This window comes from Penicillium expansum, assembly GCF_000769745.1.
Source record: "Penicillium expansum strain MD-8 chromosome Unknown contig84, whole genome shotgun sequence".
NCBI classification, from domain to species: domain Eukaryota; kingdom Fungi; phylum Ascomycota; class Eurotiomycetes; order Eurotiales; family Aspergillaceae; genus Penicillium; species Penicillium expansum.
Genome location: NW_015971349.1, coordinates 98,990 through 126,974, shown reverse-complemented (window position 1 = coordinate 126,974; position 27,985 = coordinate 98,990). Strand labels below are relative to the sequence as shown.

The window sequence follows — 27,985 nt, the reverse complement described above, 5'->3', positions numbered from 1 at the left end:
ACCCACCAATGTGAATGGTCGACGGTCCTCTGTACCTGCGTGTCGCCGCTGTCGACAACAAAAAAAGCGGTGCTCCCGAACTCCTGATGGATCCTGTGAGCAATGCCAAATTGCTTGGGTGACTTGCTCTTTGGAAGAGGAATCTGTGAGTCCGCACACGCGTGAGCGTGAATTGCGATCGCGTATTGACTGGCTGAGCCGGCTTGTGAACGATGCACTTCCAGATGGTAGATCGCCGATCGAGTCTATTGAGACTGGGCGGGATATGGCCTTGGGCAGCCCAATGCAGTCTCCATCAGCCGAGACGACCATTGAGATTGACTGCAGTGAGAATGAGTTTGAAGAGAGCCATACTTCTAAGGCTGAAGAGAACGTGTCCCTTTCTGTTGCGGCGAGTCGCAAGTGCTTACAGGCCTATTTTCGACACGTTCATCGCACATACCCATTTATGGATAGCGAGTTTGTTCTTCAAGACTTTGATACGCTTTGCAATAAGGAGGCAGATAATGGGTTTCTCCCCCAATCGGCTATACCAAACCGCCTCTATATGATAATGGCTATTGGTTTCACGACCCTGGAGCGGGCTCGGGAAGTGCAAAATATCGAGGAGCGAGATTTCCAGCCGTGTCTTAAGGCGGTACTCTGTGAGTGTGTCTCTCGAGTGGACGAGCAATCGGCAGGAACATTGCTCCTCCTTGGATTATATCTCTTGTTCAAGCCCGGTGACCAAGATCCACGAGCCATCGCTGGTGTTCTCACCAATCATGCCCTGGCAGTCGGACTGATGAATGAGTCTCCCAGTTGCCAGACTCTCTCCCCTCGGGCACTGGAGCTCCGTCGCCGACTTGGTTGGTCAGTATATGTATTCACTCGCATGATCAGCATATCCTACGGACTGCCGTTTGCCTTTCCCGACAATATAATGAAAGTACCCTTACCGAGCATCATGATTCATGAATATGGCTCTGAAGAAGGCCATCAATACGCAATCGCCTTGCAGGTCAGCCGGCATATGATTTCTCTGCGACAACTTGAGACACGCATTGTCAACGCTATTTATGATCCCAACCCCTCTATAAGTCCCCAAGACCTCAGACTCCAAATCGAAGACTGGTATACACAGGGCTGTCTACTATCCAGCTCAACTTTGGGAGAACCGGACCAGCTTCCCTTTCATACGACCATCACATGGCTTAATGTCCGCTACCAGAACCTGCTTCTCTTATTGTACACTCCTGCACAAGGCGATTCTGCAACCGAACAAAATGTTTCAAATCTCCAAGGTGCTGCGCAGCAGTACATCCGACTGAGCCTTATACTACATGACCACCGACATATGCCCATGAACTGGATTACACTCTGTCGCCTCCTTTCATTGGCTGCGATATTTCTCTACTGTGCTCGCCAATGGGCCCCAGCCTTTGACGATATTCCCGAGATTCCTCTTCTCGCAACCTTGCTTGAATACTTCCCACCCTCCTGGACCGCTGCTCATGAAGCGTCTCGGATTCTGCGGCGCCTTGCAGATGTGACAACAAATCAAAACAGCCCGCTGATAGCACGAAGCCAATTGTCCGGGTCTTCTGTGATAGCCACTTCAGGTTTAGATACTGAAATGGGGTTAAAATCTGTTCAAAATGATCTCGAAGCATTGCTGAGCGAAACAATGGGCGAGGCAAGCTTTTACATCTGGCCTCTGAGGTCAAAGCTTGCGGAGCGAAGGGTTTCGCATCAGTCTTTTACTATAGACAATTTAGGTGCTGGCCTAGAAACTGGAATCCCGGGTAATCGGCTCAACGTTACAGATGGAAGTTTGAACCCAGCGGAGAACGACATAGGTGAAAGCCTTTTAGAAACGCAGTGGATGAATCTTTGGGAGATGTAGAACCTGGTATTCTCTGAATGAGAGTCTTGTTTTTCTTCCCCATTTCTCATTGGAATTTGTTGGAATCTTGATACCCTATCTATAATATATATCTCTCCGTTCATAGACGTGCATTCCCAACCTCAGCGTCTTGAGCGAATTGTTGGAGGGGAGGGAGTGTTCGTCAGCCAAGTGGGCTTTTACTAGTTATTTCCCTGGTCATACATAGAAAAGTCTCTTGCACAAGGTATGCTTTTTTTTACCCCTTTCACGCACATTTGAAAAGACATTTAGAAAGACATTTAGAAAGAGCAGCTAGCAAGACCTACTAAAAGACATCACACGGCCGAGTATTCTTGTCTACATAGTACACGAAGTGGTCGTACCTTCTCTGGGCGCTTTCTACTAAACCATATTTGGAGGCCAGGTGCCTAGGATCTAGCACTAACATCACACGCAGTGGTCTACTTGAGCTTTTCACGTATCCTCATCGTCCTTTCTGCTTGCCCTGATTGTTTATCCTGATCTTTTCATCTCTCACTCAACTTCATCCTTTCTCAAGTCTTTGCCCTGCCGGCACTATGTCTGTTATTTCTGCACAAGTTGCAGTGTTCTTCCAGGACAAGGGGCTTCTAGGTCCGACAAAGAACAACAAACACAAAATATCCGTGACGGCGTTATGCCTTTCGGCCACTTTTGCCAACGTCCCACAGGAGGAGATCGAGCTACCCCAAGAGCTGAGAAGTCGTGAAACATACGAATTCATTGGATTCAACAAGGAAACCGCCGCTAAGTTTTGGGGCTAGTATGTTACTCGCGCGATTGACGATACCTTGGATCCCTTCGTCTTTGACTTTGTGGATTACACCAGGTCCTAGGTGAAGCATTTTACGGTACTTGGTGCGCTCCCTATTACTGATGATTGGACGCCAACGATGACTGGATCCATTCCATTGGAAAACTAGTCCAAGCTTTCAAAGAGTAGCTGGTCTGGAAATTGGGTAATTTGAATCCAGCGGAGAAGATATGGGCGAAAGCCTGTTAGAAACTCACTGTATGAATTATTAGAAGATGTACTCTAAATAAGAGTTTTGTTTTTTCCTTCTTATCGCTTATTTTAATTCATTGGAATCTTCTTCTATCCGCGATGCCAAATGTCCGTCTATAGACGCGCAGTCCCAGCCCCAGCGTCTTGCGCAACCTCCTTCTCAAAATCGAACCCAAGCTGTTCCAAACTCTTTACCTCAGCTCGTCGATCACCAAGTGCTTGCGCTGCCTTCTTGATCAAAGGGAATCTCGCCCGCGTCCACTTCTCCTTCTCACCCCAAAAAGGGGGTCTTCTGCCCTGCCCATCATTTTCCAAACCTTCCTTCCGCGCCGCATTTGAACTCAAATCGTAAAGGGAGTTGATGTAAGCCGCATCAAGCGGGAAAGCAAGGGTATTAAAGCTACGTCCATCGCCATGATCGACCGTCCACTCCCCAATCCACCGCTCCATTTCAATCTCAGAAGGCAGCGCTGCTCGGCCAGACAGAATGCGTGCGAGCCACGCGCCTTGCGCCTGGCTGAAAGGGAATGGTACAATCCGTTGAGGGAATCCTATCAGAGCGAGGGTGGGCTCTTTGCTGTAGAAGACATGTTGGTACAAATGGCGAGGGCGTACGCCATCCGTGACAAGAGGCGGTTGCAAAGATGATAAGAATGGGATAGAGAAGTGGTATCCTGTGCAGAAGATAATATGATCGACATTTCTCTCTTCATGGCCATTGACAAACTGCACGCGACCGTCCTCGGCACTGAGAAGGCTGATTTCCGGAAGGGTTTCGGCAATAGCGGATTGTTCTGGGGAGAGAGTTGTTGCTGTCCGTTCGGAAATCAGCAGCGGGTGTTTTGAGACTCGACCGATTTGAGTGGCGATGTCAATTCCCGAGGCGGAGTGACCGACGACAATAACTTTCTATTGCTGGTCTCAGTACGTGGGTGGCTTGGTGGGCGGTGGGTTACATACCTTGTTTGAAAATGATTCCGCACGCCTATAAGAGGAAGAATGAATGATAGAGCCTGGGTAGGCTCGATTCCACTCAGCCAAGCCAGCAATTTCGGGGATATATGGGTCATTGTGGTGTCCATTCGCGACGACAACTGCATCAAATTGCTCCACCAAGGTACCACCAGTCTTCAGATCGCGCCACGTCACAGTCCATTCCGGCTTTGGATGTTTTCTCGATAATACAACATCCAAAATCAAGGACTGCAGACGTATGAGCGGCTTCAACTCCTCTGCGTACTGATGGAGATAGTCTTTCACGACGACATGGGTTGGAAATAGCGCGGTTCCTGCAGGGAACGGAGACTCGGTGAACTGCATCATCGAATTTGGAATATTTGTTTCGAGAGAGTCATATACAGGGGAAATAAAAGTCCCGTTCACGGGCTGTTGAGGCTCCTGGCTTGGCTTAGAGCGAGAAAGTACCGATGCATTGCTGACGCCCTGATCGCCGGTGTAATTCCAAACACCTCCAGGTTGGTCGCGCTGTTCAAAAATAGTGATGGTCTTGAATTTTTGTTCTGCAAGAAGATACCTGCGTAGAATCTATTATTAATTATTCAGGTCCTGGCCTAAAAGAAATAAACAAACGTACTTTGCGACTCCCAGGCCACAAGGCCCCGCACCGATAACAGCCACGCGTTCGACTTCCATGATAATTTGTAGAGTAAATAATCACAAAATTAGCGATGAGCAGCGCTCTTTAAGATTTTAGTTTTGATATGTGAAGTCGTACGATAATCCACGATAATCCACAGAAGCCTCTCACGCCATATCAGCCGATGATAACGTGTAGGTTAGTCTCAATGGGGTAATAACCAGCGGACCCGCCCCGATATAGGGCTTGATGATGTGCTTATCACAAAGAATTGATAACTTCATTCAAGGTTAACAAGTATAAATATTAGATCGAGTGAATATCATGAAGTATTACCATTTCTCCAAGCCACTGCTGATTTGAGCGACCATGGTGTTCGACCACGCCGATCAACTTAAAACGACGTCTGAGGTCAAGGGCCAGGAGCTCAAGGCTCCAAGCGAACAGGAGAATGAAGCACCGATACAGCAAACCAGACGAGCTCGACTCAAAGCTTCGATATGGGATACCTGGGATAAGTCGCCTCGAGAGCGCAAGCTTGTTCAGAAAGTCGACTGGTGGCTACTGAGCTATGCCTGCACGGCATACTTCATTAAGTCTTTGGATCAATCTAATGTAAGTAAGCAAAGAGCTGAGACAAAAAATCAGTGAACTAACTTGAATACATAGACTTCCAATGCCTACGTTTCAGGCATGAAAGAGACACTCGACCTAAAGGGAAACGACCTGAACTACTTGACGACATACTGGAACATCGGTTACATCGTCGGGCAAATTCCATCCCAGTTGATCCTCACCAAAATCCGCCCATCAATCTGGTTACCAGCCCTTGAACTCTTGTGGAGTGTTTTAGTGATCGCTCTTGCGGGCGCAAAGGGCCCCAAAACCATCTTTGCACTCCGGTTTTTCATCGGCCTCTTCGAGGCCTCCGCGTATCCGGGCATTATCACGCTGCTAGGAAATTGGTATACACCACAAGAACTGGCGAAGCGAAGCGCCATCTTCCAGGCCTCTTCTAGCGCAGCGAACATGTTTTCAGGCTATCTCCAGGCGGCGCTATACTCTGGCATGGATGGCCGCGCAGGTCTGTCCGCTTGGCAGTGGTTGTTTATTTTCGATGGAATTCTTGGAGTTCCCATTGCTTTATATGGGTTCTGGGCCATTCCTGATTCCCCCAGTGACTCGAAGGCCCGGTGGCTCAACAAAGAGGATACTGAATATGCCGAGCAAAGAATGAAAGCCGTCGGCCGTGCACCAGCGGCCAAGCTCACATGGCGAACATTTGTCGATGTCTTTCGCACATGGCCAGTCTGGCTCTTTTCTACCGTCTTTATTGCGCACGTTTGTGGTCTGCGAATCTACTCGTATTTCAACGTGTGGCTGAAGTCAACTCACAAATACACGGTCGAAGAAGTCAACGTTATCCCATCAGCCGGGTATGGGCTGCAGATTATTTTCACGCTCTTGTACGCCTGGACAAGTGATTACTTGCAGATGCGTTGGCCTGTGATTGTGTTTGCTTGTGTTCCGGCATTGGTTGGGACTATCATTCTCTCTGTTTGGCCGATACATAACACCGCGGCGATGATGGCGGGATGGTTGTTGACTTATATTGAGACCGGCGCGGGTATCATTTTCACGTCTTGGGTTAGTGAGACATGCGGTTTCTCGGCTGAGCATCGTGTTGTTGTGATTGGAGTCATGGAGGCAGTTGCCTTCACATTCAATGCTTGGGTGCCTCTGTTGGCCTATAATAGCAGCCAAGCACCTCATTTCAAAGTGGGATTCCAGATTGCTGCTATGTTTTTTGCGTTTGAGCTTGTTATGACGGTCGTTATTGCTGCGGTTGAGAAGCGATGGCCAGCTCGGAGTCTGGTAAAAGAGAAGGAACCATCTACTGATGTATAATAAGTTCCTCTAAGTGATAGCCATTTATGATAATTTGATCGCAAAGTTCACAAGCTGGAAACCATAAACAACCTCGAGTAACTGATTTGCAATGAAAAATCTCGTCTTGATATACACCAATTTCAACCTTATCCAACATAACACTTCAAAGAGCCAAATGTCGGATCCACCGTCTTGCGATCTTGACACAACCCAGGACCCCGCCAGCCATAGGTTTGGGAAATGTCGCTGACAAGATCGCACTTCGTATTGGGAGAAACGGTACACAAACCATTCGACATAATCCACGATTTGGGTCTATTCAGAGAATTGCTGTGACAGTCCCTCCACTCCCAATTACCGCTTTCTGGTATAGTCCACCAGCGACATGAAACAGCTGTGTCGGTAACATCGGTCTGGAGCGTACTCGCCGAGCGAAATTTCATGCAGGTACTGTCCTCCAATTTCTTGTTGTGACCTTGAAGCAACACGTAGCTGCCAGTGCAACCTATTCCATCGAACATCTTCAGCGACCACCCACTGGGTACAGTGACGACACCATTTACGGTTTGTGTCGGTGACTTTTTTGTCTGCGAGTTTTCGCTTGGGGCCTTGCTTTTTGCAGCACCCGTGGCCTTGGTCACACTTGTGGTTGTAGAGACCAAATTATTCCGAAGTTGGCTCGCCAAAATACTGATCTCCTTGGCTGGTTTCAGGAAATCAGCAACATCGCCAGTGGCCGCCTTGGTCTGGGCGGCAGCTGGAGCGGACTTCGTATCTTCTGGGTGTAGAAATGTCAAGGGTACATCAACCAAAGGTATATCTGTCGTGAAAGCATGCGGATCCGCGTTTTTTGTTGTAGATGCGGCTTTAACTGTCACTGTCACAGCTGCAGCTGTCATTGTCACAAAACTTCTGGCTGACAATGGTGCACCTTTAGTTTCGGATGCCGCCGACGTAGCTTTGGTTGTAGATGAAGTTGATATAGCTTTAGTTGCAGGCACAGGTGGCGCGATAGCGGCTGGTGCAGATGTAGTTTTCACGGATGTAACTTCGTTTGCAGTTGCAGCTTTAGCTTCCGAGACAGCTGATTTAGCTTTGGTTGCAGGCGCTGGTGGCGCGGCAGCTGCAGGTGCAGATGAGTCACAGAAGTCTTTGCCAGTACCACATTGACCCTTTGTAGAGCACTAAAGATATGGTCAGTCTAGCCGCGGGATCGAAATCAGATCCTGATAAAACTCACACATTGACCCGCAGGGCATGGATTCAAAGAGGCAATACTAGTCCATAATATGGGGCGTGCTGTTCCAGGCACTTGGGGGCCACAGACCGCACCACCAATTGCCACTGGCATTGATGGCTCGCCCTTGCTGAGGCAAACCTGGCCCCCCTGCTGCAGCTTGTTGCATCCGTACCATGCTGAGGTATTAGTATTCCAAGTTTCGATATCGGCCGTCGTGATCTTGTACCCCTCGGCAATCTTCGCACATGTATCGCCATCGCGAATAGTATAAGCGTAACAGTAACCACCACTATCCGGTGGGAATCGAGTTTCTCCCGGCCCGCAGCATACGGGTTTTCCGCGAGGCAAAGAGGAGCAGCCAGTCGTCGGGTTGAAGGAAGTGAATGATGCTGCCGATATGCTACACCTGGAAGCCAGATCGTCACATGTATCCCCGGTGCCGACAAGAATGGAGGGGCAGGTATATGGGTAGGTGTACAGGGCCCGGTCTTTGATTTGGTTGTTCTATCTTGGGTTAGAATCTAGTGTGAACGTGGGGTTGAGAGTTGGAGGAGTTGAGACTAACCTCAGGCTCAGCTACAGACAACACAACTGTCCCTTGAATCAAACGGAGACCGCACAGGGCGAGGAAGATGCCCTTCTGAAAAGACCCCATCTTCTGTTGATTTGCCGGATATGAGGATCCTCTGTGAAGAATAACGTGTGGCTTTATAAATATATCTCCAAAGAACTACACCATGAATGTCACGCCTGAGAGCAACATCGCGGAGGCAATATACATTCATGCAGCCAGTGAATCATATGAAACACAGATATTCTCTTTAGAGTAACGCGCAGGGTCTGAGAGTCTCTTAAGGGCCACTTAAACGCGATCTTTCTCGAGGCCACGATGTTTGATTGTTGTGAGAACAAGTAAAAATGTCTCCTTCGCCATGGTCAACAAAGAAAGTTGTTGCACCCTAGGAACTTCCGGTGCAAATATGACCCCGAATGGCCTTTGTTCGAGGATCTCTCTTTCCCCTTCGGAGTTAGGATGACATGATCTCTTTCAAAAAGCGATCTAACACACCGTGCTGCCAAGGGTCTAGGATACCGGGGTGGTAGATACATGCATCACATCCACCAGTTCATGGGGTTTCATGACACTTTAACAAAGGAAGGATGGAAGGAGAACAACCACTAAAACCTGCAATCCTTAAATATCCTTTGTCAATCGAGCTCAAATTATTTTGGTGTAGGGTGCACAACACCAAAAAAACAGCACCCATTGCTGAGATCAGCCCAACTTCATATGTATATTGAATGACCTTGACTATCACAGAAGATTGTTAAGCTTCTATTAATTGAGTGCTTGCGACCGAGTCAAAGAACTAATATCTCGGTGTTGAAGTGACAAGATTGGCTAAGGGCTTATCGGCTTTGTGTCAGAATTCAAGGGTCAGGAGAGACAGGGTTTCAGAAAATTCTCATTGAACTTGAGCTATCCTAATTGATAACGTAGTAAACTTGGAGATCCCGAAGGCGGCGATATTAGAGTATGATGGAGATTTTCTCTAGGGAAGTGTATTATTGACAAATTTCCAGCGCTGAACAACGAGAAAAGAGATGGGGATGGCGGATCTGCTGGTAACAAAAGCTTTAACCTCTACTGCGCAAAGTGGTCGTTTATTTATCACCGGTCCTACCCGTGTACTAACTTAAGATTAGTGGATGAATGCTGAGCTTGGGATTCGGCACACCTAACAAATGGTCTATCGCAGCTCGTGCCCAGCTGTGTGCTCACGTCTCGCCCTACGAAAGGTATTCATGGGCTAATATCAACGCAGGGGGAACTAGGTAAGTAAGGCCTCATGGAAAAAACTAACGGTCACCCATAATGTCCGCATGAAGCAGTGGGCAATTATTTTAATATGATGTGCTATAAATCTTTATATGCAACTCAGTAGGGAAAATATGACGGCTGTGTTGAAGATATATTTCGACTCGTATCAAACACAATATACTAAGGTGTGATGTCAACTAAATATTGCTTCAACCATGAAAAAGATGTCGCTAGGTGATGAAATTCAGACTATCTAGGAAAATACTATTCTAGGCGGTGATAAGACCATCTGAATGAACTTAGTTCAATGTATAGCCTCTCGTTGCTTTTTGTTTTCAATATCACAAATGATGTTCCCTCACTTCACTCTGCTCTCAGTTTTTGTTAGGTTATCAGTATATACTAAGCTTGATATTTGGGCTAGACCTTAATTATGAATTATATAATTATGTTGGCAGTGATTCTTCCTCTTCATGGCACGTTGTCTCGCAAGAGCACCCCAGCTCGTGCCACAAGCCTCCTCCCTAGCGCTAGTCAATACATAAAGAGCTCAATGCAATCTCGACACTGAAAAGATTATCAGTGAGGGCTCTCTCGTAACTAAAAGAAACACAGCTGACATCCAGGAAGATATGAATGACACTAGTGGCCCTTCCTTCACCCAACAAGACCGTACGGCCCTCTCAGACCTACACAATGTAATCGCCGACGGCTCCCATGCGGGTGGGCAAATTTTGGAGAAAGCAGGCGTTATACTGGGCCTGCTTGACCAAATCGCAAATGACTCGGGCGGGTCCACCGTCGTGATCGTACAACGCTTGGAGAACCGACTCGAGGTTCTAGGTGAAACATTTTACAATCTTTCAGTTGCGCAGGAGGGACTTCAAGCTCAAGTAAGCGAGATTTGGGATCGAGCATGAGGCTAATCCGAAGGTCGGGAGAAGAGAGAAGTCTCACAGGAAGGTAGGGATGACATTGATGGCCCCACTGAACGCACACAGGAGGATTTCACACTGACCTAGACATACTGGAAGACAGATTTCGATCTAAATTGTTGCATCCCCATGTTCTTCGCACCGACGAACATCAGTAACCCAAACCTTGAAGCCACCGCCGAGTAGTGAGTCGTCCGCTACGGCAAAAGTTTACAAAATAAAGAGAGCTAGGCAGGCCGAGAAGAGAGTACACGAGGTTTCTATCCGGTGTACTAACGGGCACTGGATCATGCTCAATTCACCCATCAAATATTAAGACTGAAATCAGCACTCTTGCATTCACATAAGGGGTATCACTCTACTCTCTTCCAACCTCTTCCTACACACAAGTAAACAACCAATATTAAAGTCAAATACCGGCCCTGAAGGTCCTACTAGTTTGAACTGGGCTTATTTCATTACGATCAGCGCAAAGGAAAATTGGGACATCGAGTTCTCTCGTATATCTTAGAGTAAGAGGATTGATTTATATTTACTAACTCGACCATAAGGTGTCACTATACTGGACCCCGGGGTTGTTTCTTGTTTTTTCGCCCCCTCCACAAATTCAGGCAACATTCATAAAATGGAAGAGTTGGTTCTTGGACCTAATTTCTACCGGAAATTTCCCTCATTGGCTGGGGAAAACAAGAGATACGAAATAATCTTTTGAGGGCGTGCTTTTCCCCGCAAAACCCTCAACGTACCCCATGGAGAAGTAAGAACTTCCCCGCAATTGATAAGCTTCATTGAGGATTATCTTTAAAATTAACAAAAGATATCAAAGGGTAAACTCAACAAATTATTTGCTGGTTGTAAAAACCCGTGGAAGTTAAGCTGACCCACCGGACAGATAGACTTTTATCGTATTCAGCAGCAGCTAGGTAATGGAAACCTGACACCTACTTTCTTCACAACAACTGACGAGAACTTCTATGCTGCGATCAAGAGCCAAATTTCCTCTGCTTGCTTGATGAGCACGTTGACCAAATTTGAGCCTTTAGTTGGTTCTACTATCCTTTCACTGTTCACGAAACTGGATTAACTTGTCACTCAAGATGAACTCTGTCATATTGGAGCTTGGCTTCAATATTGTACGTTGCGTTGAAACTTACATGGAAGAATCCCGAGCTGACCACAACTCTAATAGATGCCTTTGACGTTATCGGATAATTGACGTTAAGCAAGAGTCTTGGCTTTTCTGAGAAGGGAGGTGATATCGATGGTATTCTTAGTGCGTTGGAAACGAGGTTCGATTATGCTGGAAAGATAGATTTGCTGATTCACATGTGAGAGCTTTCTTCGGAATGATAACATGGAGGTCAATTTAGATAATGTTCTATTTGTCACTCTCTCATTCTGACTCTAGATAGATTTATCAGTCTCCTTTATTAGTCTTCTTAATACAATACTATATGGAGCACATGCTAAATTATACATAGCAATTATAGTTATTTCAGACTTGTCAATGTGACATATATTAAATTGAAATTCCATTATCTTTGTTCACGATCGTTAACATTCCCTTGAACCTGCTTGCATGCTCAGTGATGGGATTCCAAAATCCGCATCGCTCCCACGTATCCAGTTCGTCCGTAGACAAACCATAAGCATACAGCAATAAGCATCCCTCCCCCGACCACAGCTGAGGCCCAATTCATGCTGGCAACTTGCACTGGGTAGTATGTTGGGAAACACATGAACGTGATAATATAAATACACCAGGCCAAAGCCGCGACCGCCACAGGGCGATGTAAACGACCTAAAGTAAACCTACCGTGGCCTCTTGGGACTTCACAGTATTTGAACCCATATAGAACGTTCATGAGTAGCGGAAAAGCGTAAGAAATGACGAGGGCAACTGTGCAACCAGAGCTGATCCCATAAAGGGCAGTAGTGTTCCCAATGTTGATAAGACTAACAGCACAAATCAAAGCCCATGTCAGGATTACTGCATTTGTGGGTACCTTTGTGCGGTTTCCAACCTTAGAAAACATCCGAGGAAGGCCTCCGTCTCTTGAAAAGGCCCAGACGGTTCTCGACGTAGCGGAGATCATCCCAGGCCCTGCGCTTACAATGCCGATGATCGGAAGGAAGCAAGTAAGACCAATTGTGGCCGCTCTGTTACCGCCAGATATGTTATAGAAGAGCTGCGACATAGGACTCATGCTCCCAACGGGGCCACTGAGAACTCCGGAAATATCGGTGATACAGAATGCAATAGAAATGATCCATGGAAAGGTCATGATTCCGCTCACAGCAACATTAGCCAAAACTAATAAAGGTGACTGTTAGTTCTCTCAGGGAAATAATTTTAAATCAAACTCCTAGGGTGAAATAGCTTACTTGCTCTAGGGAGGTCGCGCGAGACATGTTTCATCTCCTCGGCCATGTGAATTGAGCTGTCCCAGTTGACGAACCCAATAGCCGAACTGAGCAACCCAATAGACCAGCTCACCTGGGGTAAAATGTTAGATCTCTTGATCGGAATAATACCACCAAAGACATTCACTCACACCAGAGCTTTCCCAGCCACTCTGATTATTAAAATCAGTAAAGACTATCTTGGCCGAGTTCTTCTCCTCAACGTGGACAAGTAGCCATATCATAGTAGTAAGATATCCCGCTACATGTGTGAGGAATCCGATGTACATCAGCTTGGGCAGATGTTTTATCTCAAATAGGGAGACAGCGCTGAAAAATGTGGTCAGACCAATCGTGATCTAAAGCCGTTAGAAACGTTAGAAACGTTAGAAAACCTGAGGTCAGGCGTCAGAGAGATAACGAAAACACACCATTGTTGTATGCCATCTTTCAAAGACATATCCCGGAGCGAAGAGGATGGCCCACGCCTGGTATTGGGTTGCCATCGCGAAGATGCCAGCCACACAGGAGAGAATCCAACCAATCATAGTTATCCATCCCGCAAACCAAGCATACACTCTCCGAATTTTCGGGGGCGATAATTCAGATGCATAATGGTACTGACCGCCAGCGGTTGGTATCATACTTGCATATTCGGCGTGGCAGAGGACGATGAGGATCGCGCCTGCAGCAGAAGCGACATACCCCCAAACCAAGCTAGAACTTCCGCCAGACCTCAAGGCCTGGGCAATAGTCGACGAAATAGCCTCCCAAGTAACACTCGAACAAGCGGATAGGAATACCAATGACCACAGATTGAAGCTGCGCTTCATTTCTGAAGGGGCAATGCCCAAATGCTCCAGCTCTTCTGCATCCTCGGCAACATTCGCGTCCATCTGCGTCTTATTCGCAGCAGGATCGCTTTCGATACTTTGTTTTTCGGTCATTTTGTCGATTGTGTTCGCAATTACGCAAGGATAAGACAAGGGAATTGCGGTGAAGTTGATGATAGTGTTGATGGGAGTAGAGTGTTTCAAGGGGCTATATGCATGTGGTTTTTATCCACGATGGACCAAGAGCTGAAGCGTGGCTAAGTAGATAAAAAGCAAAATTTGGGGTTACAAACCTCCACGCTATTTGTTCATGTGAATATTGAATTTATACCGTTATTATACAGTTTATGAAGATTGGCTCTCGATACCCAATCCTATCTGCGGACTACTTTCTGATAGGTCAAGTTAATCCAACAGACGGTGAGGAGTGGCACATTCACTTTGAATGGTGGGCCGAAAGCAGTCGGTCTAACCGGTTGCGGCGTTAGGGGTACCTTATCTTGTTATCTCGTTATCTTATCGTCCTGATAGTATTCGAAGATTTTGATACTATAGCAATTGTACATACATACTTTGCTAGCCGATTGGGAGAGAATCATACTAGATTGTAGGTAGAGTCTTATCTGAGGTAGAGGTCGGATTATCTCTGCCGTGCAATTTGGCCTAGATAACCAATCGGAGGATGTAACCTATCGGACTGTGCCGTTTTGAGAACAAGATCTATTGCGGAGGCCAGATCCGGACGACCCCAAGCACAAACTCACATCGAAAGTAAAGTTAATAAATTACCGAATTAGCACTAGCTTCGTTTGCTTGAACAAGTAGGGCTGGGGGTGTGATGTTGAAACTTTTGCGGGGTCACTGTAAGTTGAGCCCGGTCTCGCCAGATATCGGATCACTATTATTGTAGAACCTTTTGTGAGCTACCCGTGTTTGGGTAGCGGCATGTGGATCATTATCCTATTCGCTAGCCAAATCCTATCTTAATCGCGACCACTGCTACCAACTTACCAAGCCAAAGGCAAACACTAACGATTTATCCCTGATATCTACAGGGACGCCCTGGATTGAGTTACTTAAACTCTGAGCCCATTTACATTGATGATTCTGCACGTAGAGCCCGTCCATATCTTTCTGCAATTCATCACCTCTGTCCTAGATCTCCGTTGTATTTCTAGCATCGGCACTCGTTTCCCCGCTGCTCTTTACGGTTATATGCACTGAGACAAACCTTTCCGAAAAGTTAGTGCCAACTTTGACTGATATGGAACAGATTGCAAAGGACTTGGAAGTTTGCTTAGAGACTTCTTCAGATGGTATCTGTCTCAAGCCCTTTTCACAGCCCCAATGAGCTTGTGTGCCCTTGAGCCAACCAAAACTCTCGTATCATGGGGTAACGACATGTTCCTTCTGACAATTGAAAGTGAACTTGAAATGAGCTGTCGGGCGACCTGGATAAGAAGGGCGATCGCGCAATATAGATGAGAATTTAGTGAAAATCACCCTCCATCGTGTGAACATCGCACTAACCCTTTAGGTTGAATAGGAGTAGAATATTCTTTTGCCACATATATGACAGCCTATAAAAACAACATTGTGAAATTGATTCTCTTGGAGTCTGGGCATATTGATCAATGAAAGAGAAATAAAGAGTTTGTCTCCTCAATTCACGTAAAGCGCTGAGTCGTTAGGTGGTTCAACACGTGTTGGATTCTCAGTCGCCTTGGATTCTATTCTTCTAACCTCCCATCAACACGCATATACATGCATCTACACCATGGTTCGGTATCTTTTACCTTCCCAATTCGTCCCCCCGATGCCTTCCGACTGGGATTGTTCTCACCAGCCTCCTTCTAATCAGGCTGCGTGGTTCCTCAGATCCAGCCGTGGCAGTGATCCCCTCGAGGTCGGCGTTGCACCATTTACGCCTCCGTCTGCCCATCAAATTGTCGTGAAGAATTGCGCTGTGGCCATCAATGCCGTTGATTGGACTAAGCAGCTGATGGGAAGACTGATATTCTCCTGGATCAAGTACCCCTTTGTACTCGGAAATGACTGTGCCGGCGAGATTGTGCAGGTTGGTGACATGGTCAGTCACATCAAGGTTGGTGACCGGGTTCTTGCTCACGCGCTCTCTATGGATAAAGCCGTCAACAACCCGTCTGAAGGTGCCTTTCAACGCTACACTGTGATCCGTGACAACATGGCCACAGTGATTCCTGATTCGCTCTCTTACGAAGAGGCTTGCGTCATTCCCCTCGGTCTATCAACTGCCGCAACCGCCTTGTTCGGACAAGACTTTCTCTCACTCAACCGCCCTGGTATCCCGCTAGCCATAGGCCCAGATTGGCGTCCTGAAGTGGTCCTGATCTGGGGTGGATCCACCAGTGTCGGTTGCAACGCCATCCAGCTCGCCGCAGCAGCCGGTTACGAGGTCATCACCACTTGCTCCCCCAGGAACTTTGCATATGTCACTAATCTCGGCGCGTCTGCAGTTTTTGACTATAACGACAAGGTCACCATCCAGCAGATTGTCGAACTAATGGATAATAAGAAGGTTGTTGGCGCCATCGCTATCGGAAACAACTCAATTGAACCTTGCATCGAAGTCCTCTCGAGAACCGACGGCTCGAAGTTCGTGGTCCGGACCGCCTTCCCATTCCTAGCAAGAAATCCAATTTTTTTCAATATATTCCACGAGATAGCAACCTCTGTGTGGGAGAACTTCAAGATTTGGAAGAAGGCGAAGCGGTGTGGCGTGAAAACAAAGTTCGTTTCCGGTACCTCCGCGGCGCATACCGAGATCGGCGCCATGATCTACAATGAATTCCTCCCTGAGGCCCTCGCAACTGGCGCTTTTGTTGCTGCGCCCAAGCCGAATGTTATAGGGAGGGGCCTGGACCGAATTCAGCTGGCTATGTACACTCACAAGCGGGGTGTGTCTGCTCAGAAGGTTGTTGTCTCGCTTTGAATTTGTTTTGCGCTAATTCTGGGCAGTCCATAGTGCTGATTGTCTCGAGGGTTTGTTAGCAAAGCAGCTGAGCATGCTTCCAGGTGCAGATTTTATTTCTTTTCGACGGCCCAATCAAATCCCAATTTTTATGCAGCCATTCGGGTATATTTTCCACAATCTAGGTAAAGCAAGTATCATTCAAGACTAAGGTCATACCTATAGGTAAGTGAATGCTTTCTCAAGGCAACCTGCTCTAGGTGGAAATAGAATGAATGTCACTTATTCAACTGCACCGACCACTTGGATACTACATCTGTACACCCTACACGACCGAAGAAAGGAATTTGAAAGCAATTATCCCAAAGCACGCCAGCCGTCGATAAGGAAAGCTACAAAAGATTCATGATATCCAAAAAGAAAGGTGGCTCCCTCTGACCTGCAACTTCAGAGATAGTACACCCTTGAGCCGTCGACAGGTTGCACAATTTGTTGAACGAGTCGGAGTCGGAGTCAAGCAGCTCCAAGTAGCTCGTCGCTAAATTATTCCCACCCTGCAAGACTCGCAAAGCCTTTTTCAAATCCTCCAACTTCTCCTGTTTATCCTCCGATACGGGGACACACGTACTCAGTTGATCGGCATGTGTCTTGAGAAACTTTGCCGAGAGATAGAGTAGCATGGGGGAAAACGCATGCGCCTGTGTAACCTCGTGAGACACAAAAGCCACTGTGAACAGGAAAGAAAGGGGGTGGTCTCACCTTGAAAAAGCTGGATCGGGTGAGCGGCTTCGCCAAACTTACTATCTCGTACGCAGAGTAGAGAGGAACGAGTATAATCTCCTCGTCAATTTCTACATGCAGGGTCTCCATTATGTTGTAGAACCATATGACTGCGGCATTGGCAAGCATGTTTGTGAAGAGACGCATGGGATCGTGGAGCTCGGGCGAGGAAGGGGGTAGTGAGACCAGCATCAGACGCTGTTGTACCATTTGGTAGAGTCGAGTATGGCGGTTCCAGGTATCTCCGTCTGTCGGAGATGTTTTGTCACCATGGGCGGCGCGCTGGAATGCAACGCTGTGCCAGCATAGCGTAATCAGGACGATTGTCTCCGCGAAAGGCGGTAGCATCTTCTGACCCGAGGTCTCGATCTCGTCATATAAGGAGTCCATAAGGACTGGTCTGCTGTGTTGGAAATCTGATTCCGAGACGGGGAGATATACGCAGAGCTGGATTAGATGTTAGTGGTACTTAGAACATTCTGTAAAACAAAGGAAGTGAATGCTCACCACTTCCTCGTGTAGACTTAGAGGCCACTCGTCAGAGATGTTGAGGAATCGGTCTAGACAATAGGCTAGCCAGTAGGTCCGTCGCTTTTCCTCAGCCTCAGCCCATGCTTCGGGATGGGCCATGTTTATGCTCACGTCATTGAGCCGATCGATCTCGTGTAATTTGGCAAGTTGGATAATGCGAAAGGCGCGCCCTGCGGTAAGCCATGCTCGGCGGTAGGTCATGTAGCGGAACTCGTAATGTGTTAGGAGAAGCCATGCTTGTGCTGCCTGGAGACAGGCCGCACTGGTAGATTCGATATCGTGATTTAAAGCCTCAATCCCGGACCGCGCACGGGTATAGAGAGACTCCCGCATGTGCTGTAAATGGGCCGATGACGCCGCTGCAAGTGCCCACATTGCGAATTGCAAGCAAATGTAAGATGCTGGTTTGTTGAACCTCTGTGACCAGGAGAAGTACCGGCCTTGGTGGATCATCGGTGCAACAGGGTGTACTCTGTCAAAGTATAGTTGATCACTTAATTAGCTGTTAGATATATCCGAACTTGTAATGTGGGCTTTGCGTACAGATCTGCCTCAATTATATCTGAGTTCTCAGTATCAGGTGAGGTCATTGGTATAATAGGTGAGGTTATTTTTGATCCCTCAATGGAGTAGGGGATGCCATGGTATTCCGTCTTGGTGGGATTAGGGATATAATCGTGGGGTGGGCTGAGCAATTGAGCTGGCTCGTCGGAATGACAATTCTCACTACAGTTCAACAATTCCTTCGGAACGAGATTTCCCTCATCAGAACTTATAATGCTTTCCAGTGTGGCTAAAAATCACGTCAGCAGGGAATTTGTACATAAATCATATTTCAAACAAACCAATGCGATTGCGCAAAGCCTTGAGATGTCCCTTCTTGGGGCCGCGTGGCGAGCGAATCTGATTTACAAGGCAAGCTGTACCAGAATCCTCGCACTGGTCACATTGAGGTCGTCGCCTATCGCATCTAAGTTTCTTTTTGCGGCATTCCTCGCAAGCCTAAGTCATCAGCGCCAAAAGTCACTTCATAGGCTAGGTTTTTATTGTCTCACCAGTCCAGGCTGCTGTCGTGAGCCCGACATATTGAGTTGGATAGATTGCTGATGTTCCAATATTAATACGCCCCTAGGTAAAGCAAGACTACCTGAGTCAATAAGACAGGTATTTGTAGTGGGTATTTATACCCACTAATTGAGACTTTTCAGTGTAATGCACTCGATCCAGAGTTGCTCAAGCGTCGGCAATTATAGATTGACTGTTTGTTTCGGCAAACACCATATTTTGAAAGGTCCTTTCACGATCTTCCACATTGAGCAGTTTGTACTTGTCTAACTTCCACTCTTCTTCCCCGAGGATACCCAAACAGAACATTCTATGGATGGTGTGATCAGAAATACATACTAAATGACCCTATACTCATGACTTTCTCTTTATTTCGAGATAACCGAGGTGGTCCTTTACCAAGGGTAAACGGTTAATCATCTTGATAGCTGTGAATAGACTTCCGTCCCGGAGCTGGCCGTAGCGTTAGTCCTTTCATCACGCCATTAGGGTAGGATAGATAATGGATGGTGGTAAGGCGTACCAGCAGATTAGCCATGTTTGTCTATTGTTGAGCAAATGTTGAATGGACTGTCATTCCGATGTTAGGTCTGTTAGCCAAATCGGTTAGTTGCTGAAGAAGGCTGAGGCTCGGGTTGTTAAATTGGTGATAGTGTGGCAGGCAGGCTGTCGTGTGGGTGCGCTACGCCGACTGGCTGTTACATATTGTTGTCAAGCGCGGCACATGCAGCACGTGGACAATGATTTGGAATTGGTATTTCAAATCACATCAGTATACTAGCACGCAACTAGCTGAACTGGGGGTAAGAGCTGGTTCTCGGCCTAGTGGAGCCAGGATAGTGTAGCACAAAGCAGGTGTGATCCGTGCTTTGTCAATCCAGAATGTACGGGGCATTTATTGTGTCATTGGCTTGTTTCAAAACATTTTGAATCTCCGAAGCAGATATAGTATGATATTTACAGTACTTGGAAGACTTCGTGTCTCATATCGTTGATATGGGAGTTTGGGATCGTATCCTTACATCAATGCAGGTTTTTGCCATGTACTGGTTGACACTATACGAGCTTATCTACTGAATGGGGATATAGATCCGTGGCTGGAGCGTATCTGAAAATGGTTTGGGTTACAGATAGACCAGGTAGAGCCGAACATCCGGAAATCTCACACATTGGCCTACTCCTCCACGGCGTGACAACCTAAACTTGATCAAAAGGGTTTCTTGTAGCAAGTCCGATGGAACCTAGTATATTCCCCTCATGGCCATGGAAGACAGCAACTGATAGTAGCAACCCACCGTGACTTCAAATAAAGAACTTGGATGTTACTTGAACTAGTCGACTGACCACAGTATCATGAAATGGATGTACATTGTACTCCCTTTGCCCCACATTACGAATTAAACCGCTATATTATTGGTTGATATTCCCCTAGGAGAAGCCACGCGAGTCTGTCGCATACATTGGGGGCTACACTAACCGAATATGGTAGTGATGTTAGTCCAGCATACATATATTATTACATACTTGTATTAGTTGATAATTGATTGACTTGAAACTACGATTTCCTTAGGGTTGAATTAACCATAAAGCTAATCAATACCAAGGGGTGTGGGCTGCATCTACATGCATCCGCTTCCCGGACCTGCGTCATCTTGCTCCCACCACTATGACTAGGCAGAGCTTATCTCCAGGGGTGGTTCACGGCAGCTATCCAAGAAAGCTAGAAATAGCTGTAAATATTGCGATATTCTAACCTTAATAGGCTGACTATCTCCCTCCGGGCCGATACAAAGTTGCACGTATTTGGAATTGTTAAACGGCTATAGTCCTCAACCCCCATGTGACCTTAAGCAGGCGGCTCAGCTCCTTATTATGCACCTGGGAAGCTCCGTGGGAGCAATTCAGTGCTTACTTATCGGTCATTATTGAATCTCGACTAACCAGATTCGGTTTCTGCAGGATCTCTGTCGATATGGGGGGTCGCAATAGGGCGTGATCCGGGGACCGCATTGCAATTCTTGAGGTCGGTCCAACGGCAATTTCTAGTAGGAGGAAGGACTGCACTAAGTGTCATCAATACTAGGCGGAAAATGACCCACAGCACGTTTGTCTCGAAACAACCATGAACGACCGCAGTCATCGCACACTTGATCACGACGGGAACATAATTAATCCCGCTTTTAGCAAACTTCTTTCTCTCCCTCAGGCACGAATTTGTAAGTCCAAGCTTGCCGTCCTATTGGTATTCTACAACAGACTGGTAAGACTTTGGATAACCTCCGATGATCATTGCTTTGAGCCTGTCAGTGCCTCAGGCCGGCCCGGAGTGTGGGTAAGTCCGTTCGGACTTACCAATCTGGAAGGAGCTTCGTGATGCGTGTATAAGCTTTCCATAAAACAAGGCGAAACCGGGAGATAGGAGTCATGATCCAGATATACATTACTTCAAAGTTCAAAATTGAAATACAATCTGCACCTTTAATATTCAAATATCGCAAAAAAGTGATGATCCATTAATCTTACTCGACGGTATAAAATAGCTGATCAAAAGGCTCAAGCTCAGGTACAAAGAACTCCGGAAAATGAATGCTACCATCAAGCCAACCATCATGCTGATCTCGCAACATTTCATCTGCAGCATTAGCTGCTGTGAGGCCCATTGGAAACACAAACGGATTCGCCTGAGTAGGATTAGCTAGCGAGAATCCCCATGTTTCATCAACATTCCGACCACTCTCATAGTCATCTGGTGGACCAGGGGCATTCCCATCGGTTGGTGGCTCAAAAATCAGAATCCGATCCATGTAGTGCTGGACGGTGTAATGCGTTTCATCCGACACGCGTTGCCGGTATTTGGCAATAGCCTCGGCGAAGTCAGTAAGCATATTATGATATAGTTGAGCTTGAGGGCTTGCTAAAGCGATGTCGCCAAGAATATCGTGTGCATCTGCGAAAGCTGCCTCGATATCTTTTCGTAGCTCCGCCGCGAACATTGAAAATCCAAGGACTAGACCTGCGCCAAATATCCATGCTCTTTTCGAGAGACAACTGTTAGCTAAAATATCCCACTCATTATGATCCCGATGTAGTATGTTTATCAGAAAGGTGAATTTGCATACTCAATAAGACAGAGGTTCCCAAAAGTAAAGTTCAAAGCTTTGGCTTTCACACACGTTTCAACCATGGTGATAGCCGAGCCGACGCAGACTTGAGCTAACCTGGATACTTTATTATTTTTGATATTGATATCCGATGCTTCTTCGGGGTCACTGATTAGGTGATCAGGAGCTTTGCCGCGAAGTCTGGACATCAGGTACGCGACAAGGAATGGTCGAGTGATCAGTATCACTGCAAAATAATACACACATGAGACATGTATGCTGCCAAGAAGCACTCGGCGATTCTCGGCATCAAGGGGTCGACCGTTTGCGGAGGGATGCGGAAACCGTCGTATGTTCTGAGGCAAGCCCCGGCTCCATTGGCGGAGTCTTTCAAGTACACCTTCGGCAGTGGGTACGTGAAGAATATTATTACTTTTGCCAAGCGTATCGACGATCTCTTCAAGAAGAATGCATGCTTTTGCCATGGCTGTAAATAGAGACTGGGCATTCTGATCATCCCCACTAGTAAATAGTATGGGATCACTTATATTCTGGCGGAGCACTGGTGAACTCCTGAGTCTGCCGTGAAGAAAGCTGCTCAAAACATCAAGATTCTGGACGCTGTTCCATATCCGGATTCTAGAAAATCCTTCTTAGTATCTTTGGTTGGTTTAGAAGACGGAGGTTAACATGAAGCTCTCACCTGGTGGACTGATCTTCTTCGGGAAGGTCACTGTCATTTTCCGAGCTGTGAAGACCTAGAATAACAGCAGCCTTTGCTGCAATGGTGAGAAACATCGATGCTGCATTTCTGTTACAAGCACCGAGGGTGTAAAAAGCCAAAAGCACAAAATGCCGTACTGTGTTGAGGTTCTGCGACATGAGCATGCCTTCAAAAGCGATTTCGCGGGCGCGAAGAAAATAAGCCTTTGAAAGTTGCACATCTTCGGGCCGGCCTCGCGCCTGAGCACCGATTGCGAGAGCAAGGTTGAAAGCCGGTTCAAGGTCGACTTTCGAAAAATAGTGAACTGTGGCATTCTCTGATGATCTTTCCGCCATAAGCCTGTCCAGCTCGTCTGGAGTGAACAGGTCCAAGACGCCACTGGTCTGGAATGAATGTGAGTTTCCAAATATGCGGTTTTATTCATGAATTTATTCACGTACCGCCTCAAGATAAGAACTGAGGAGCAGGTATGCCTCTTCTGGCGATGGATGTGCGGGATTCATGTCCAAAGTAGATGACTCTGGTTCAATGGCGACATGATGTCGCTCCTCATCAGTGAAGGGAACCGATCCAATGTAGCCCTTTGTCGTTCTTCTCAAAAAATGAAGAAAGGAGCGTGAAGACGTTTCTCCCACATACACTGGAATTGATGGTCAGCGCGATCTTGCATGATATACCATAAGAACAGAATCCGAACATTTTTCACGAGTTTCTGATCGGGAGGTCACCCGGCTAGGTGTGGCAGTGATAATTGGATCTGCGGTACCGCTAGGACCGGTAGTGGATGGATTCACAGAAGATGGAGTCCTCATTGGAACGGTATAGTCATTTGGGGAAGTCGGGGAACTTAGTGCTATGTTGGACGGCAACGATGCTGCTTCTGAGTTGGCACGAAGGTGGAAACCATCGCTTTGGACTCGTCGTCGACGGTCAACTCCGGAATATTCGCATGTACTGGCCTGGTCGCGTCTAACGCATGAGCCACAGGGGCGCTGCGCATCGCATCTTATCTTTGAGGATTTGCACGCGACACAGGCGCGATAAGATCTTTGACGGTTTTCGGGGCGTACTTTAGGCCGTGGCATTGGAAATTTGACTCATGTAGGTGCTTTATGATGCAAGTCAAGCTCGATTAAAATTGGTTACAGAGACAGAATCATTAAAATTGACAGCAAAAGTGCGGAGGATGGCAATCAAACCTTAGCTGATACGCCGCGTCCCCCTTATCTTAGGCCCTTTATCAGGCCCCGGGGAGCTCGGAAGAAACCGCCCAGCCCTGCCCAGAGATGGAGGAATACGAGATTTTTGAGTAAACTTAATCTCTGATCGCGTTTTCGAGGGGATCTTTTCGCTGGTATAATTTTCTTTCTTTATTTTTTTTCAAGCTGGGTGTATTTCTTGCACATTATGTCGCTCATATGAGAAATATATACACGATGCGCTTTCAAAAACCCCACTTGCAAAATAATACTAGAAGGACCAAAAGAATAGGCATTTTTTCTGAAGTAACACTACATTTCTCGTGTGTTCGAATCAAATATAATCTCTAGGCACTTATCGCCGCCTGTTGACTGAAGTTTCTAGCCACAGACTGCGCAAACCACTCACCCACGGTCATCGGGGGGCTGGAAAGAGAGTTAGTCAAGACCAGTCTTAAAGGGAAATGGAAGGGATGACATACTATTTCTTCAATGGGCCCTGGAGTGAAATATCACGCCTAGCTTGGTTGAAATAGGCAATTGAGTATCGAGATGGTGACTTCCCAACGTCCTTGGCGCGCACTCGGTGATAGTTGGACTTCAAGCGATCATCCGACCAAGCCACTAGAGATAGCCACGCATGTTAGATATTGAAGCTTGCAATGAGAAGACAAACAATTTGTCTCCATATAATACGTACTGAGCATATCACCGATATTGACAACAATGGGTCCGGTCTCGGCAGGAAGGGGCGTGAAGACATCGCCGCTAGCAAAGCTAGAATGACTTTCTCTGCCTGGGCAAATTTCAAGTCCATCCTCTCCGTCTCGCTGGAACAAAAGAGTGAGACAGCCGATATCGGTATGGCTTCCCGCTCTCCAGGTGCCGACGGCATTTTCAGATGCGGGATAATGAATCAAGCGGAGCTGCGTCAAGCAGTCGGCTTGAGTGGGATCGTTCGCGATCCTAAAATAATTCTCTCCGAATCCGAGGGCGATGGCAAAACAAGACACTTAAATCAACGTTAGTCACAGAACGTGGGGTAGAATTCTTTCATTTATTTCCAGGTTGTAAGGCAAACATACACACTTGGTCCGAGATGCCAGCACATTTACTCATAAATTGAGTCGTGGAGTCCCTAAAATTAGGAACATCCCCATCGCTTGGCCATTCGGAATTCCGTTGCAGCCAGAGGGATTCTTTCTGGTCGTAGGTGCCAGTACTGGCGCGCAATTGAGCCTAGATAGTAAAGTCAATTGGACATTCACTCTTTCGGTAAGCCATGTCCACCTACCTTGTACTCCCATCCGTTATTAGTTTTGGGGTCATGAGGTGTCTTAGCTTTGTCCTCGGGAGGGAGGTCAAAGAAAGCCTTTGAAATGGCAAACTGGGCTTCAATCTCCTCCTTTGAGATACCGTGGTCTACCAAGGTAAAGAATCCAGCGTACTCAGCTGCATTGAGTAGCTGAGAAATAATTTCCTCTTTGCGTTCATCGAAATCTTGAAAGCTTATTAGTAGCCTATTGCGACTTCAACTATCGGCTGGGCTCACCTTTGAGAGAGATAACAGGAACGAATCTTTCAGCCATATCTGTTTACTTTGATTGGATTCTCGATCGTAATAGGTGTTTTGATCTTTTTGGGTTCTTGTGATAACTTTCACACGCTTTTTCTAGCCATGGAGTGCTTGTTTATCAATTCTATCGGATAAAGCTTACTACCGGAAATGTACCGCTTTAGGAGGACAGATGAATATCTGACTCGGATGGAAAGGAAATACCCTCATCCTACAAGCTACGAGATATCAAGATAGTACCAAGTGATTTGTCGGGTCAGAAACAAAGTTTAGACAAGAAAAGTGGAATAACCGAATTAGTGTCCAATCCAACCCCTTTTTTCAATCTGCTTATCTTCTGCTCGGAAATGTACCCCGCATACTATCAGCCCCGGCAGTGCACGATATGAGTTTATTCTCATTCATGACGCCCAAAAATGCAGTCGGGGCCGAGAAGTCAAATCAATTATTGCCTATTAGTAAAGCCATCGCTCTGCTGTTCAGTTTGACACAGCATCATGACTGACTCCGATATGAAATCGTTCAAGGTAAAATTTGGACAACATTCCAATCCCTCATAAAGAAAATGAGGCGGTCGCTGACGGTGATATACTAGATGGAGAACACCAAGCTTGAGGGGGCGGGCGAGCAACTCCCTGGCAATTACATTGAAAGTGCAAGCAGAGACAAAGCCTTGAATTTGCTTGCAAATAGCCATATTGCGTTTGACCCCAACTCAGCTGAGGCGAAGCGGGTCAGATGGAAGATCGACATGCGAATTATGCCGATGATCTTCGTCATTTACTGCCTTCAACTCATGGACAAAAACAGTCTATCATTCGCTGCGATTATGGGTATCAAACAAGACACCAATCTTTCGTCTGCGGAGTACTCTTGGCTGGGATCACTTGTTTAGTAAGGGAACATTGAATGATCGGGTGTCGCAAAAGATGTGAACTGACAAATATATCTTTCTAGCTTTGGATATCTTGGGGGTGACATCCCGGCAACTTATCTAATGCAACGGTTCTCTCTGGCTAAATATCTCTCTGTTATGTGTATGATATGGGGAGTGATCGTTGCGTTACATGCAGTCTGCCATGACTTTGCCAGTCTAGCAGCATTGCGATTTTTCCTGGGTGCCATTGAAGTCTCAACAGTGCCTGTAGCTATCTACATTACTGGTGCATTCTACACCAAGGAAGAACAGCTCACACGAGTGGCATTGTGGTACACTACATCCGGATGGGCAGCTATCTTCGGTGGCTTCCTTGCCTGGTGCATGTATCATGCGGAGAACTTCCGCTGGCAAGGTCTCTTCATTTTATATGGAGCGATGACATTTGTGACGGGTGTTTTACTGTTCCTTTTCCTTGCTTCGTCTCCGACAGATGCCAAGTGGCTGACCGAAGAAGAAAAAGTCATTGCCCTCGAACGTGTTCGAGGAAATAAAACAGGTACCGAGGTTTGGAAATTCAGCTGGCCCCAGCTTCGAGAGGCGTTCCTCGACGTTCGGTTTTACTTGATATTTTTCATGTTGATCGCGACTGGAATGCCTAACGGTGGCTTGACTGCCTTCGGTATGTGCAGTACCCATCTTATGTTATCCCCAATCAATTACACTGAACTGACCCTTGATATAGGCCCGACCATTGTGGATGGATTTGGCTATGATGTTCCTACCACACAGCTTTTGAATATGGGCTCCGGTGCGGCTCAGGTCACTGGCACCTTCCTTGCTCTTTTGCTTGCCAAACGGACCAATCGTACCTTTGCTGGTATATGTACACTTCTTCTTGCCTGTATCGGCTCCGCTATGATGCTTGGGATTCCAAGCTCGAATAATAGCGCTCGCTATGGTGGATATGTTCTGGTTTATCAATGTTTGTGCTCACATACTTCTAAGCTCCACCCGGCAGAAATATTCTAACTGTGACAGTCCCAATTTGCATTGTTTTTATTATCGCCTTCATGACCGCAGGTGTGGCTGGCTCGACAAAAAAGTTCGCTTTTGGCTGTGTTTATCAATTGGGATATGCTATTGGCAACATCATTGGCCCCCAAACTTACAGAGCCCATGATGCACCAAATTACTATGTGAGAAGACCAAATATCTTGATCTTGGATTGAGCTAATATCTTTTTCTACCAGCCGGCGAAATATACTATGCTTGCATTTTTCATTGTCACTGCGATTTTAATCGCAATTTACGGCTGGATTCATCACTCGTGGAACGAAAAGAGAGAGAAGGAGCTTTCCGCTCAACCACAAGGTAATTAATATCCATATGCAGCTTTCATCAATCGGGATAACAGTCTGGCTAACTTATGTCCCTTTATTTATTAGACACGGTCGATGTTACAGAGAACGCAGAATTTGCCGACTTCACTGACTTCCAGATGAAGTCTTTCCGATACCCGATTTAGGCTCTATGGTAATACGCGAAGG

At 46.7% G+C, this 27,985-nt stretch overlaps 9 protein-coding genes across 9 annotated transcripts; 4 read left to right on the top strand and 5 right to left on the bottom strand.

Annotated features, from left to right (window-relative positions):
- Window positions 1-14: 14 nt before the first annotated feature.
- On the top strand, window positions 15-1,885 carry PEX2_030970 (fungal specific transcription factor domain-containing protein; the record flags this gene model as incomplete). Its single annotated transcript, XM_016740372.1, has 2 exons — window positions 15-95; window positions 140-1,885. 2 exons carry the CDS (start codon window positions 15-17, stop codon window positions 1,883-1,885), a joined length of 1,827 nt encoding a protein of 608 aa, XP_016597544.1.
- Window positions 1,886-3,026: 1,141 nt separating this feature from the next.
- PEX2_030960 (Flavin monooxygenase FMO) lies at window positions 3,027-4,565 on the bottom strand (the record flags this gene model as incomplete). The annotated part of the gene is made up of 3 exons (XM_016740371.1): window positions 3,027-3,821; window positions 3,873-4,446; window positions 4,507-4,565. 3 exons carry the CDS (start codon window positions 4,563-4,565, stop codon window positions 3,027-3,029), a joined length of 1,428 nt encoding a protein of 475 aa, XP_016597543.1.
- A 313-nt stretch (window positions 4,566-4,878) lies between these two features.
- On the top strand, window positions 4,879-6,417 carry PEX2_030950 (Major facilitator superfamily domain, general substrate transporter; the record flags this gene model as incomplete). Its single annotated transcript, XM_016740370.1, has 2 exons — window positions 4,879-5,124; window positions 5,179-6,417. The coding sequence occupies 2 exons, from the start codon at window positions 4,879-4,881 to the stop codon at window positions 6,415-6,417; spliced, it is 1,485 nt and encodes a 494-aa protein (XP_016597542.1).
- A 128-nt stretch (window positions 6,418-6,545) lies between these two features.
- PEX2_030940 (Peptidoglycan-binding Lysin subgroup) lies at window positions 6,546-8,294 on the bottom strand (the record flags this gene model as incomplete). The annotated part of the gene is made up of 3 exons (XM_016740369.1): window positions 6,546-7,583; window positions 7,640-8,143; window positions 8,205-8,294. The coding sequence occupies 3 exons, from the start codon at window positions 8,292-8,294 to the stop codon at window positions 6,546-6,548; spliced, it is 1,632 nt and encodes a 543-aa protein (XP_016597541.1).
- Window positions 8,295-11,979: 3,685 nt separating this feature from the next.
- On the bottom strand, window positions 11,980-13,746 carry PEX2_030930 (Amino acid/polyamine transporter I; the record flags this gene model as incomplete). The annotated part of the gene is made up of 4 exons (XM_016740368.1): window positions 11,980-12,710; window positions 12,782-12,893; window positions 12,952-13,158; window positions 13,231-13,746. The coding sequence occupies 4 exons, from the start codon at window positions 13,744-13,746 to the stop codon at window positions 11,980-11,982; spliced, it is 1,566 nt and encodes a 521-aa protein (XP_016597540.1).
- Window positions 13,747-15,409: 1,663 nt separating this feature from the next.
- PEX2_030920 (zinc-binding alcohol dehydrogenase family protein) lies at window positions 15,410-16,603 on the top strand (the record flags this gene model as incomplete). The annotated part of the gene is made up of 1 exon (XM_016740367.1): window positions 15,410-16,603. The coding sequence occupies one exon, from the start codon at window positions 15,410-15,412 to the stop codon at window positions 16,601-16,603; it is 1,194 nt and encodes a 397-aa protein (XP_016597539.1).
- Window positions 16,604-16,974: 371 nt separating this feature from the next.
- On the bottom strand, window positions 16,975-18,978 carry PEX2_030910 (Zn(II)2Cys6 transcription factor; the record flags this gene model as incomplete). Its single annotated transcript, XM_016740366.1, has 6 exons — window positions 16,975-17,280; window positions 17,384-17,809; window positions 17,870-18,365; window positions 18,437-18,686; window positions 18,739-18,895; window positions 18,949-18,978. The coding sequence occupies 6 exons, from the start codon at window positions 18,976-18,978 to the stop codon at window positions 16,975-16,977; spliced, it is 1,665 nt and encodes a 554-aa protein (XP_016597538.1).
- Window positions 18,979-21,477: 2,499 nt separating this feature from the next.
- Window positions 21,478-25,571, bottom strand: PEX2_030900 (Oxoglutarate/iron-dependent dioxygenase; the record flags this gene model as incomplete). Its single annotated transcript, XM_016740365.1, has 10 exons — window positions 21,478-21,991; window positions 22,078-22,581; window positions 22,763-23,166; window positions 23,224-23,423; window positions 24,392-24,408; window positions 24,465-24,606; window positions 24,683-24,994; window positions 25,068-25,221; window positions 25,277-25,482; window positions 25,535-25,571. The coding sequence occupies 10 exons, from the start codon at window positions 25,569-25,571 to the stop codon at window positions 21,478-21,480; spliced, it is 2,490 nt and encodes an 829-aa protein (XP_016597537.1).
- A 484-nt stretch (window positions 25,572-26,055) lies between these two features.
- On the top strand, window positions 26,056-27,963 carry PEX2_030890 (Major facilitator superfamily domain, general substrate transporter; the record flags this gene model as incomplete). The annotated part of the gene is made up of 8 exons (XM_016740364.1): window positions 26,056-26,085; window positions 26,154-26,452; window positions 26,516-26,595; window positions 26,656-27,117; window positions 27,181-27,420; window positions 27,477-27,634; window positions 27,689-27,809; window positions 27,884-27,963. The coding sequence occupies 8 exons, from the start codon at window positions 26,056-26,058 to the stop codon at window positions 27,961-27,963; spliced, it is 1,470 nt and encodes a 489-aa protein (XP_016597536.1).
- Between the last annotated feature and the right edge of the window lie 22 nt (window positions 27,964-27,985).